Source organism: Toxotes jaculatrix, chromosome 9 (assembly GCF_017976425.1).
Source record: "Toxotes jaculatrix isolate fToxJac2 chromosome 9, fToxJac2.pri, whole genome shotgun sequence".
NCBI classification, from domain to species: Eukaryota; Metazoa; Chordata; class Actinopteri; family Toxotidae; genus Toxotes; species Toxotes jaculatrix.
Genome location: NC_054402.1, coordinates 6,702,000 through 6,716,014, shown reverse-complemented (window position 1 = coordinate 6,716,014; position 14,015 = coordinate 6,702,000). Strand labels below are relative to the sequence as shown.

At 40.4% G+C, this 14,015-nt stretch overlaps 2 protein-coding genes across 3 annotated transcripts; one reads left to right on the top strand and one right to left on the bottom strand.

The window, feature by feature from the left end:
- Positions 1–2,660, top strand: hdac12 (histone deacetylase 12). 2 transcript variants are annotated; one of them, XM_041046687.1, is made up of 8 exons: positions 1–205; positions 319–462; positions 839–998; positions 1,088–1,284; positions 1,406–1,556; positions 1,780–1,896; positions 1,981–2,123; positions 2,267–2,660. In XM_041046687.1, the coding sequence occupies exons 1-8, from the start codon at positions 98–100 to the stop codon at positions 2,288–2,290; spliced, it is 1,044 nt and encodes a 347-aa protein (XP_040902621.1). In that variant the 5' UTR covers positions 1–97; the 3' UTR covers positions 2,291–2,660. The 2 variants fall into 2 exon arrangements, with proteins under 2 accessions (XP_040902621.1, XP_040902622.1); XM_041046688.1 differs by having other exon boundaries at positions 106–230.
- A 119-nt stretch (positions 2,661–2,779) lies between these two features.
- On the bottom strand, positions 2,780–9,991 carry trmt9b (tRNA methyltransferase 9B). The gene is made up of 4 exons (XM_041046682.1): positions 9,929–9,991; positions 5,737–5,936; positions 5,420–5,593; positions 2,780–4,835 (listed from the first exon to the last, which is right to left on the bottom strand). The coding sequence occupies exons 2-4, from the start codon at positions 5,891–5,893 to the stop codon at positions 3,874–3,876; spliced, it is 1,293 nt and encodes a 430-aa protein (XP_040902616.1). The 5' UTR covers positions 5,894–5,936; positions 9,929–9,991; the 3' UTR covers positions 2,780–3,873.
- Positions 9,992–14,015: the final 4,024 nt, after the last annotated feature.

Sequence of the window (14,015 nt, the reverse complement as noted above, 5' to 3'; positions counted from 1 at the left end):
ACAGGACAGCAAGACTGTGTTGACCCGTTTCATAACATCAAACTGCATAACATATAGCACTTCTCTGACTTATGTCAGCAACTTTCATTTAAGTTTAATGTTAGTCAGAGAAATAACGCGTATAAAGCAAATGTTTTCTCGCGTAAAAGCCGGACGGTCGTTTGCTGCAGCTTTCACCTCCTGCAGATGTTTCCATGCAGAAATAGTAAGGACTTATCGCTTGAATAAAAGTAAAGCTCTGTATTTTTCTGAACATTACAAACACAATGCATTGGCTGCATCAAAACTGACCTTACACTGCACCTTTTCACCTCACAGGTGAGACATGAATCCAGCGGGCTTGCAGTAGTTCATCACAGCAAGTACGTGTGTGACCTCCCACCGAACCACAGGTTTCCAATGCGCAAGTTCCCCCGGGTTTTACACTTTCTAATCAAAGACCAAGTCATAACAGAAAACCAGGTGAATGAGTCATTGATATCCTAAGTGAAAAAAATACAATATTTTTGTGCTGAATATTATTAAGTAATGAAATGTCACCAATATAATCGATTAGTTGAATAATTGACAACAATTTTGACATTTTATTAATGACAATGCTGCTTTCCTCCATCTTTGGGGCTGTAACCTGGACAAAGCATTGAATAGAATTCACCTCAGGTTCTCTTTTTACTATGTTTTTTACAGTTTTTTACTTTTTTGTCATTTTATACATTAAGTGATTAATCACCATGAAAAAAAAAACACCAGTAAATCAGTTGATAGTGAAAAATACTTGTCAGTTACAAGCTGTTTTCTCACATTTTCCTGTTAACGTAAATTGCCCTCTTCACAGTAGGTGTGGGTTCCTGAAATTGCCTCGAAAGAATTACTGAGCTGTGTGCACACTGAGGAATACTTGAACAACTTCATAAATGGGAAAATAAATGAGCAAGAACAAAGGAGGACAGGTTTCTCTTGGAGTCAGGGATTAGTGAGACGCTGTCGGTATGAAACAGGTGAGAAGGAGACCCACGGCGCAGGTCACTCCTCAGCTGTATACTGAGATCACACCACATGAACTGTTCACCTTGTCTCTTGTTGACAGGTGGGACGGTTCTAGCTGCTGAAATAGCTCTGCATAGGGGACTGGCCTGCAGCACAGCAGGAGGAACCCATCATGCTTTTCCAAGCTGTGGTTCAGGGTTTTGTCTCCTCAATGACTTAGCAGTTGCAGCCAAATACCTGATGGGCAACTCTTCAGCCAAGAGGAAGGTTCTGATTGTGGATCTTGATGTGCATCAGGTGGAGTTAACTCATCTCTGCTACTTCTAAACGCTGCAGGATTCGAACAATATGTCACAAGGGTGACACTATTCCTAAACTTTTTGTCATTAGTAAAACTTACATCTTTTGCATCCAACAGGGTGACGGCACTGCTTTTATATTTAAAGAGGAGCCGTGTGTGTTTACATTCTCAGTGCACTGTGGGAAAAACTTCCCCCTCCGCAAACAACAGAGTGACCTCGACATCAGCTTGGAGGATGGGCTGGAAGACAAGGAGTACCTTTCTACAGGCACGTTAATAAAGGCCATAATAATAAATGTCATGTGTCTTCAGTGTTTAAAACCAAAGACTTCAGAGTTTAACGTATATTTTAGACATTTAATTTCTGTTTTCTTCTTGCAGGCTTCAAAAGATATTATAGCATGAAACTATCATATCTAGCAGTATTTAACTTTAACATGAATGAAGACTTTGTTTCCACAAACCAACATGTCTAATGGTGTTCTCAACAGTGGAAGCCCACCTTCCCTGGCTACTGGAGACTTTTCGTCCAGACCTGGTCCTTTACGACGCAGGCGTTGACCCCCACTGGGAAGATGAACTCGGGAGGCTCCGTCTGACTGACCAAGGTGAGCGATAACTTTGACATACACGTACCTCTACCCACAAAACATTTCTGGACTTTTTTTTTAATGACTGTGAGTGTCTCCTAGGTCTGTATCAGAGAGATCTGTATGTGATGAAGACTGTGGTGAGCAGAGGCATTCCTGTCGCTGCTGTGATTGGAGGAGGATATTCGAGAGACATCGACAAACTGGCCCTCAGACACTCCATCGTCCACAGAGCAGCTACTCAGGTAAATGAAACACAACTGCTGAAACAGATGCTGCCAAACGGTCTCGTTCGATACAAAAACAATCACATAAACAGTAAACAAAATATTACCGCTGGTTTTGCTGAACATGAGTGATTGTTGTATTTATGTTCCTCATATTCCAGGTTTGGAGGGAGTGTGGACTGTAAAACCATGGTTCAAGAGGACCCTCAAAATGCAACTGATACTTGAAATGTAGGAGCCAATGCCAGTAGTAATGTGGGGGAATAAACAAATCTGATGTGAACTATTACTTCTTTTATATACTGTACATTCAACAATGTAAGTTTTTATAGTAAATTGGAACAAGATATTTGCAGCTAACCTACATGCTGTATATGCTAAGCTAATATAATCATCCTTCAGATATATCAAGTGAGTTCTACTCAGGTTATTTTAATTTGGAAAGTTGGTGATCATGGTCAAGCAAGTGACTTTCTAATGTGGTATGTGATGAGGTAAACTTGTTAACATCATTAAAATACTGCATTGTTTCTTCGGTAGTAGAAACTGTCTCTATTAAATATTCTGTTATTGAACTATACACTTTGTGGCTGTCATTGAATGTCCATTTACCAACTTACTACATACTTGAAGCTATTTAGTTAACATCATTAAATGCAACACAGCAAAAACACTCATGAACAAAAAATATTTAATAAGGAAAAACAAATTCAAAAGCATTTACATCAGGTCACGTAAGACATTAAGGTACCAGTGTCACTTCAGAACAAACAGTTGGTCCACACATAGTGTACTGATAAAGATATGCACCATCCTTGGCACAATGGATACAGATAACCAGTATGTTTCAAGTTTCACCTATATTTGTCATTCACTGACATCAAGCAGCGACATAATTGTGATACAGTGCAATGTTTATTCACAGTATATGAGGCAGTTGATTTGCTGAAACATACTAGTCGCATATTCAGCTTGTTACAAGACAATACACAACTATTACAAATATCAACATCAAACACACACACAGGCAATACATTCTTTGAGACACCTGGAGAGTAAACCACAACAAGCAAATGTTAAACAAATGTTTTGGAAGATATTCTGCACAACTTTGAGCTCTTTTTATACATGTTTCTGATAGATTACACATGAGCAGTTTACAGAAAGTCCCACCCAAAAGATAGACGGATACTTGCTCCAAGTTTACCTCCTCAAATTCAGAGTTAAGGAACATGCAATTGTAAAACAGGCAGACACAAAAAATAAAGTAAGACTTTTCCACTGAAATCAATGTATTAAAAAATATAAGAGCAGATGGAAGAGTATACTGTAGGCTCACAAATTCTCCTTTGGCTAATATTAAGTCCAAAAACAAAAACCGTTTCTTAATGTCTCTTTTGAAGAAATGCTCCTTTAAAATGGTTAAAATCCTGGAACTTGCTGTGGGTTAAAGATAAAATCAAATTCTTTAAAAGGGAACACACTGGATATCTGGATACTGCTTGTGGGTTTCACATATCGAAATAGAATAAATACTTTAAAAACACGGTATAGTATACAGTGATAGCCGTTGCTGAACACTGCTATCATGTGCAAAAACATTACAGTGATGCCATCTAAAATAATGCTTAATGTGGACAGGTCTGTCCCACAGCTGGTTCCATGACTATTTAACTTAACTAAAAAAAAAGAGTGTAATAATCATCAAACGTGTGATTCAGTGCTGATACTTTAGGCAGAGTTGATGCAAAATAAAATCAAGTTAAAATCATATTTTCCACAGCTGAACTTTCTCTGCCACCACACACCAGTTGGCATGATCAAAGTAGGTGTGTTTGACATGAAGCTCCTCAACGTGATTCTCTATCAGTTCTGCCAGTTCTCCCTCCCTGAAGACGTGATAGTACCTCAGGCAGGGGCCCTCCACCTGTCCCTCGCTCCCCTGAGGACTCTGTGTGCTTTCCTGCTGCTCGTTTCCCGGAGGCCCTCCTTCACTTTCATCACCAGACTGCTTCAGGTGCTCCTTCTGGAAGGGCACCAGATCTGGCAGGGCCAGAGAGCCACACTCCTGGGCTAAAGATACTGAGATACACTGGTCGTCTGTGCCATTGTTGTCAGGAGTGCTGTTGTCGCCACCAGGATCATTTTGTCCCTTGTGCAGGTCTGTAACCGAGTCAAAGACGTCCTCCTCTGATCCGATCACAGATGGAGGAGAAAAGAAGCTGGAGACCTGCTTGATGAGGCCTCGCCCTCTCCCACGCTGGTTTGCCTTGTTCCCCTCATTTTCACCTGTGGGTGAAGATAAAGTGCTCAAGTCTCTGGAGGACGACCGGGAGATTGCTAAACTTCCAAAGTCAAACACAGAATCCAGAGACCTGGAGAAGAACCACAGTCTCTGAGTCCTCTGCTGCGGTGTGGTGCAAGTCAGGTCTTCTTCATCTGCAACGGAGGATGTGCTTCTAACCTTCCTGTGCTTGTCAGTGTTGTCTATGGCTTCACTCATGCTCTGTGCTGTGGCCCTCCTTCTGGGTTTGGCATGCTCCCTATTGAAGCCAGAGGGCGAATGAGGGTTGGGGTTCCAGGGAACAAAAATGTCCTGTTTCTCAAATTTACGACGTTTCTGCTCCATGGCCCACACGTAGATCATGATGCGTCCACCCACTCGCAGGGTGCGAGCCATTTCCTTTATTGCTCGAATACGGCGCTCTTTGGTGGACAAATGATGGATGACTGTGACAACAATATTAATTTGTCAGAATTAAGAAGGATGGTGAGTGGGCATTTATTTAATTATGATGATGTGTCACATTCAGCACTTGAAGTCAACAAACACATTATGTACACTGTGTATGGCACACAAAATAAATTAATAGTGTGGGTGTCTGCTGTCATCGTTAGTCCTAATTACTCTCTTGTTGGAGGACACATGAATTATTTCACTCTGTTGGCTAGGCAACACACACTCAAGGTAAACTGATGTTTATCGTTATGAGTTCATCTAATTTGAGGTAAATGGCAGCTGCATCCGTTGAGCTTCATGCATATGGAGGGAGTGCTTCCTTACTGAGTGGAAGGAATCAACAGCATCCAGACCTCCCTTTAACTGTTTATGTGGATGTGTGTCATGACTTTCTATGGCTATGTGGACAAATTTTGTTTCAAAACTATTACTGTGAGGACATTTTCACAGCTTTAAAGCGCTCTTTGACAGTCAAGACTTGGTTTTAGGTTAGGGTAAGGTAGGGAATACATTATCTTAATGAGTGTCCTCACAAAGATAGTAAGACAAGAAATTGTATGTGTGTGAGAATCACCTGCAATAGAGAGCACAGCATCGAAGCAGCTGTCTCTGTAAGGCAAATGCAGCCCGTCGCACATCTGGACCTCGTGTCCTTGGCTCCAGGCAAAGTCCACCAGGGGGCGACAAACATCGCACCCCAGCTTGAACACCTCCTTGTTGATGTGGAGATACTTGCCATTGCCACATCCTGCGAAGGACAAGACAGTCAGCTACCTCACTAGTGACTGATTAGGAATGACCAGTGGTCTGATTAGATTGTGTGAATAATTTCGTTTTCATTTAGTGTCATGGGATTGTCAAGATTGCATTACGAATGGAGGTGACACCCACCAATGTCAGCGACGATGCTTCCAGGCTGCAGGTCCAGCAGAAACTGGCGTACCTTTGGCCAGGCTTTATAGCGGCTGTCATTGAAATATGGAGCAATCTTGTCATAGACACTGTGCACATGATCTCTCTCAAGCTGGCTGGCAGCCTCCTCCATCATGTTTGTCCGGGCTGCTTCACACAGCAGCCTCACAGCATCGTGCCTGGGGGTGGGGGGACAAACACATCTCTCTGCTTATTTCCAAATGATAAATCTATCAAATAGTTACTCCACTTCATTATGGAAAATCAAAAATAGAAGTGTGGACCCCCATAGGGGAACAGCACCGAGAGGTTCCTCTCCACATACTTGTTAAGGTCCAACAAGGTCAGCTGGAAATCTTAATCAACAGACACACAGAAACGTCTCGCTGCTGGCAGCAGGGGTAATTTAACACCAAACCCCTCGCTTTGTACTTGAAGGACCTGCTACGTGATCAGTAGTCACAATCAGTAACCCTTTTCACATTCACCCCGCAGTCCCCCAGGGTGAAGGACAGACTAAGATGTTAAGCAAATCATCAGGCTTAATTTGTCATCAATCGTCTATAGCTGTGAAAAAAACAACGGGAAACATAAATTAACTAGGAAGGTAACAGGAAGGAGGCAGTCCCCATCACAGAGCACTCAGCGGGTTCATTTCCATTGCAGCCACGTCAAATTGTTTTTAAGGTAATGCAGAAGCAAAAGGTCAACACATAAATCATTTTGGCAACAAGATGCAATCACGTCTGAATCAAAGTTCCTTTTACAAAGGTTTTCACGAGCCGTGTGAAACACTCAATAAATGGACACAGGCTGCTGCTGGGTTTTAAACATCATACGATTTCATTCAGTGTCACAGGCAATGGAAGATTTGAGCATCAGCTCACGTTCTAGGAATCACTTTCACCTAAAATTATCCTCATTGCTTCTGGGGAACTCTGTCAGTTTCTCTGAATATGCAAGGCTAATTCATACACATGTGGAAAGATCTTTAGTCTGATAGCATTATTTTCCATCATCTGACAGCACTGCAGAACTATTAAACCTTCAGAGATGCATTATAGAATTTCAGACTGAAGTGCAAATTTGGGGATTATGTAATTGTGATGTTTGTGTTATGTCTGGTTTTCACAGCTCCCTCTGCAGTTATCTCAGTTTATTAGGATGCGGCCCACAGCTCCTGCAGTGCTGCTGCAGCAGCCTCAAGCACTATATGCACAAAAGGTTTTTCTATGTTATTATCCAAAAGACAGCATTGTTATTTTAGGAAAAAAAAAAACATTTCAATATGCAGAATTCTCATTTGACCTCTGAGATTATCTTTCATAGCATATTATCATGTGGTTTAATTAATTTTATGCAAAGCAAGCCCACACATAATACAATCTTCACTAGATGCCAACCACAATGAGCTTTTAAAAGCAGATGTGCACAAACTGCAAATGTTAAACAAAGCTGGAAAATCTCATCAAATTGTAGCAATTTTGATAAGATTTTAAGAAAAGACTTTTTTCAAAAGTTTATCACGGGTAGAGTCGTCACATGTTCTTGTAGCAGGGCATTACTTTGTTTAGGTAGGTCAGAATAGGGATTTAGCAAATACAGTGATAAACTTTAGCATGGAAGGACTGAAATATAACTGTGATTCTTTTCCTCTTCATAAATTTGGAATTTATGAAGAGGAACTTTTAGAATCTTTTGTAGACAACGTTTCTGCAACTTAGCCTAAGAAGTTTGTAGTTAATGAGAAAAATACCATTTGGTATCAGAAAAAAAGGTTGCTTTCTAACAACTGAATAAGGCCAGCAGAAAAGTTAGCTGTCACTTTCTCTCTCAGAATTCAACACTTGATTTGTACAAACCCTGATATTAAGCTACATATCATGATTAAATCACACAGAGTGCATGGTCAGTGCACTTTAGGGTTACGTCTGTCTGTTTCTTTGAAATCACTGACAGGTGCTGTCAGGACTGCACAACATTTCCAATTTTCAACTAATACTGAGCAATGTGCTAAAGATTTTCTGCTCTGTGTGATAGAGATGATTTGTTCTTTTGAATCACCTGTGATGGATGGAAGTTGTCAGTGCCAACCCATCCCAGCAGACATCATATATCACTGTCATCGTGTAGCTGTCATCTGTTGCAAAATCAATAAAAAATGCTGTAAATGTAATATAATTATGGCAAATACACCTGGAGATACTGCTGAAAAGTCACAGCCATTTACTGCTCCAACTGCATTATATGTTTAATCATAGTGCACTTTATTGTTATTGAACGCTTTTGTCCCAGTCTGAAAATCTGCTTATGATGGTTTTAGTGTTCAATTAGGTATCACCTCATTTGTAAATTAAAAAGTCTTGGCTGTAGGACAAGACTGTCCACTTTTCATATTGCTACCTATATTACCTGCTCTAATTCTTACCTATCTACTTTTTTTCATTTTGTGTTTTTCTATAAAGAAATTCACAATAGCAAATCTAAACCAGGGTAACACAACCTAACAAACCATGTAATGCTACAGTGCACTGTGCTGATGAGGCAAGCCAGAAGGAAAGCTGTCAGACATCTCCCCTCCATCTCTCTTACTGACATTAAACTGATATGTCCTTGAATTTAATATTTACTGGTGCCCATTGTGCACCAGTGCACAAACTGAACATTGCCAGGCACATTTACCACAGGATATTAGCAACAAAAGCCAGCCTGTGCTACATGAAAGGCAAATATTTCTCTCTACAAACTGATTGTCCGAGCCACGCTCTAACTGTGCATTAACAGGCTTGTCTGCATATTCCCCCGTTGGCAAATATAGTGTGTGCAGCATCCCATCTTCCTTCCCTCAGACCTATTTCTGGACCAACATCATCTGCATCATCTCAGCCAAGTGGAAGGAAAACATCCCTTATGTAACGTTGTAATCTGGCCTCGTTCAGTATTGTCTTTGCTCAATTCTGCTTGAGTTTACCCCTCTGCTCACTAAAATGTGGTAGTCCTCGGCTGACATTATGTAACCGGCAGCTGGGGAGGCTCAGAGCACTGCCTCTGACTGACAATGGGGACTAAAATTAAATCAGAGGACAGAGGCAACGTCTGGCATACAGATTTACCCAAGGTATAGGACATTTACTGGATGAAGATAAAATCAGCCATTGTTTTTAGCCTTTAGTTGTTGCATATAGCTTTCCTGGCAAATATCTATATACCCATAAGTTCCATAAGAAGATATTTTGGGCACAATAGATTGAATGAGCCTCTAAACCCTCATTATTCTGCACGCATCTAACTTTACACAAATGTTCCTGGACCATGCTGATAAATGAGCCCTCAAGTCAGACCTCAGCAGTGCTTTGATGAGATTAGTGGTGTTGAAATGAACAGACAAGGCTGCACAGTCATTCTGCCAGATGCCACTAACCCGCAGCACGAACATAAGGATCCACTGAGAACAGGTTTACCTATCAAGAGTGCCAGCATGACTCAACATCAACATGTAGTGAGAGATTGTTTGCTAAACTTAGACTCCCCTCACTGCTGCAAGCATCTATTGTTCTCACCTGTATGGGACCTCTATCCTGTAATACGTTTCTAAAATATGCAAAAAAAATGTTGAATTCGTGTATTCATATGTTGTAGATATAAAGCACTGAGAAGACAACATTCAGTTAAAATAAAGCATAATGACTGAGCCTAAGTGATTATTTTTGTCCATTTCTGTGTATTCCAAAGTACAGCCAAATTTATTTAAATTTAAGAATGGATATCATAAAGGGGTTTCTACTTTATGCCCCCTCAAAGTTTCTTAACTGGACGGATTCAAATCTAGATGAACAAATCGACACAAAGTCGGATTTTTAGAGACATTTAACCAGTCAAAACATAATTTACATCCTGCAATAACTGCCTTAACCCCGTCAACATTCGCACATCCTCTCCTGCATCCTTCTGATCCACCGAAGACGCAAAACCACTTACCCTACGTGTTAACCGCCGTGCAATTATCCGCCTCTAACCTCGGGTCGCTGGGGGTAAACTTCCCTCTCTGAACATGCGATTCATCTACATGATCGATCTGCCATAAGGATCAGAGGCACGCGCTCGACACGGCGGCGCCGAGCACATTATCAACGACAGCGTGAGGGTGGATAACGTGAGTTTAAGGACATACCTGCCGTGTGTGACCGCCAGCAGCGTACCGGCCGCCGGACAGTATCAAATCCATAGCATGTTGAGCGCGACACCTGTCAAGGTTTAAAAGGAATTATAGCGAAACTTCCGGTGAAGTGTTTCAAAATTAAAGCTTTACTGTGAACGTGAAAGAATTTCTCTCCTGCCCTTTTGGTTGATTGGTTTTAAGCTTTATTCTGCAGGCTTTGTCTGAATGGATGCAGATGAAAAGCAACTTCACAGCAGCTAGAGAGTGGCAAAGCTTTACACGCTTTACATAATACCACTGTTGAAGAATATGTTGAATTATATTGTAATTCACCTTGGTTGTATTAAAAACAACCAAGGTGAAATGAGAGAAATTTATATGTAAAGATAAACTAATTATTTCACTGTGGCAGGCTTTCGTCAGCTAGCCTCACGAAAGCAATTGTATTGTATTGTCTCTTTATTTGTTTACTGAGCTGTGTCTATGCAGTTGCTCAGTAGCTGACATTTTTGTCCCCCCCCCAAAAAAATCACAAATTTCCGCTTTTATTTTGAAGAATATGTGATCTAATGTCCGGTCTTATTGTGGTTCACTTGACCGAGCTGATCGGTCGACGGTGTGTAAAAAGATGACACGCTGTGCGATTGCAAAACACGGTTGTCATTGGCTGTCAGCCTCACGTGACAACCACAATAAACAACGTGAACTAGTCGGCAGACAACGCCCCGTGTCCCACTTTAATTGAGTTTTTCAGAGACCATCTATTAGATGACCTTTCAGCCATGGGCTTCTGATAATAGTTCTAATTCTAAAACAACCATCATCAATGTTCTGTTGTTCTCATGAGAGCTTCCATTTTTTGCTTCACCCCCTTTCCCATCAGGCTAAATTGTTTTAAACCTCTATTAAAACCCTGTTTGCAACTAAGGGCTGTACTAGAAGCAAACTAAGAGAAAATTCATCAGATCAATTTAATTTTGAGGCTGACAACATCTACAAGATGTACATTTACCTTATAGTCTATATGATGGGAGGCACTTTCTATACTAACACAGTGGCAGTTCTACATTGAATTACTCCCTAGGCGAGACCCCCTCCGAGGCCCCCCCACTAAGAAAAACATTTCACACAAACAGCCATGTTTTAACAATATTATAACAATCTCCAACTCCAACATTGCCAAAACAATTTAGAAATTAAAGTTATCAGAAATTAAATAAATATACAATATAAAAGTGGCAAAAATATACACAGTCACACATAACAACAGCAGAGAATAACAATAATATAAAATAAAAACAATATACTTTTATTATTTTAGAATAATAAAGAAAATGAAAGAATAATATACAAATAATTACTCACCCAGGGAGTAATTCAATGTTGAACCGCCACTGCTCTTAAGCACCAAGAATAAAGAACATAGTGTGCTGCGGTGTCCATCCGCATTTCCTGTTCATCCTGATCTTCCACTTGCAAAGACATGAATGAAATGGAGATTATAATAATGCAAAAACTGCATATAAATGTTTTAGGTCTCTACCATTAAGCATGGTGTGGCAGTTTTTTTGTCCTCTGCCTCCTGTGTGGGTGTCAGCTCTGATTTCGTCTGCCCTTTTTGTATCTACGACGGTTAATTGCTGTGACTTAATTGTGGCTCATCACTGCTATTCAGGGAGCACAAAGTGTTCATCACATCTCCGTCTTTTTCTGCTGCAGGCTGCCTCACATTGCATTTACACACCCTCGCACCTGGGAGGTACACAGTACAAACACACTTACACTGTAAACCTATGAACAAGGTGAGATGATGAAAACACTCCTGTCCCCTCAGGTGAGGTTTAGCAGCTGATAAACAACAGTAACCTTAGTAACCTCCACCTCCACGCGGCCACACTGCAGCTATACATGTTAGTTTTTGTTCCATCACTCTGTTTAATCTGTTCATGAATTCAGATTGTAGTCACACACTATTGTATGTAATGTTTGTGTTTCAAGGACTCTTACCAGCTCCTAGCCTGAAGAATGGTGTTTTGTAAGCAGCTGCAAATGTTCCTCAGGCAGAAATAACCTCACATACTGGCTGGCTGAGAAAACTAAAGCACACAGAAAATGCAAGGCATGAGGGGGCCGGTAACAAATAGACAAAAGCAGAGCCATAGTATCCCTTTGTTAATCTAAGCCATTGCTATTTACATGTATTTGGTCAAGGTTTATTCTCTTTCATATGTTTGTATCACCAAAACTCCAACCTGAACAAAACCTGTGTGAAGGATGCAAGCTGACCACTCGTTTTAGGAACTCTGTTTCAACCACCAGCTTGTCTGTATTACGCAAATCTGCTCTGAAATTGAATAATCCGTTTTTCAGTGTAAATGAGCTGTTCATTTTGTAGAGCAGCTCATATCACCGCTGTCAGTGTTCAGTGGCTTTATCAAGGACCGGGGTGTTGAACAGCTCTGCGATTTTAAAGGTCAAAGCTTTTACTTTTGAGATACAGACGGCAGCTGCCATCCTTCTCCATGCTGATAATATAATGGTGTTGATTCCCAAAGAGATTATATCATTCTCTATTCTATCTATATGGTTGGTGCTAACTTTGCTTTGCTAATGCAGTCCAACATAACTGTCCATCTCATCACAGTTTATTTTACCTTATTTATTGATTGATGTTTGTTCTTGACTCATTGATTGATCTTGTTTCCAAGATACAGCTCCTTTCTAGATTCGTTAGTATTTTAGATTCAAATAAATGTCAGTGTTCAGCACTCAAAAGAATTCAAACTGCTAACTGTTCACTGGAAAAAAGGGGAATCATGGCCACATGATGGAAAGTAAGCCCATTTGAAAGCTCCTTTAAAACTGCATCCACATTGATTCTCTTATACAAGGTCATTGTTATCTCAGGGAGACCAAATAAACAGTTCAGCCTTTATATGTACTAAAAGTCAGGAATTTAGGGCCACTTGAGCATCTTTACTTATCAATATCTGATCAGCTTTTCTTAATTAGATTTAAAAATTTGGCAACATCCATGAAATGGATCCAATGAGTCTCTCCCTTTTATAATTTACCGAGGACCCTCTTTGGCAACTGGATGCATTAAAACCCTTCACACAAACATTTTGTTGTTTTCATGAATCTTACTTTAAAACTGTAGTCACTTACACAAAATCTTTTCATAACAGTTTATGCGCAACCACTTTGATATTAAATAGGAATGATAATTTTATAATTATAGTGTACCTGCAACCCCAAGTCAGGAAAAAATAAACTGCTTACTGTTGTTGTGTTACAAACATCTTTATGGGTAATTTGTCGGTTTTGAGTGACTGTAACAAATTTGCCTACATTGACTATATCTTGGCACGTAATACACCATGTGTATCCTGCAGAAAAGATGTGACTCACATCATTTCCTGAACTGCTAAAAGTTGGCTTGCACAGTGGCATTAGATTCTTTGGGTGAAGGTCAGTGACGTGTTAAGAGACCTCCAGAGAAAAGAATAGAAGCTGCAGACAAAAATATAGTGTTTACTGCAGTCTGAGTCTGAGTCAGCCAACCTTGAAACACCACGAGGGAGCAAATTTCATGTTATGGAGGGATCACATGCTCCTCAGCAATGTGCGGGAAAAAAAAATCACAGGTTCTGAATTAGTGAAACACATTCAAAACCAACTGGACAAAGTCTAACTGAAAATGCTGAAAGTGCTGCTGAAATCTGTGCCAGTCTAAAACACTGTAAAATGAGGTAATGTGAAAAGGTGAAGTTTCCTGAATGACACCTAATGAGGAAATTTGATTAATATCATCATAGTCTACAGCCTTACGAAATGACAGCTGACAGCCTCAACAACAACCATACATCACTTCACCAAATTGACATTCTTGGGCTACTACTACACCAAGATGTTTCCACCCCGCTGGTATTCCAATTGTCAGTGTTTTCCTTTGTGCTATTTTTAAACAAGAAACAGCGGAGTCTGCATAATGTGAAGCAGAGAACAGCAGAGGTAACCCAAATCTGTCACATGAAGCTCCACAGAAAAATATGAATGTATCCCAAAATCCACAGGGAGCAGTAAAACACATGCGTGT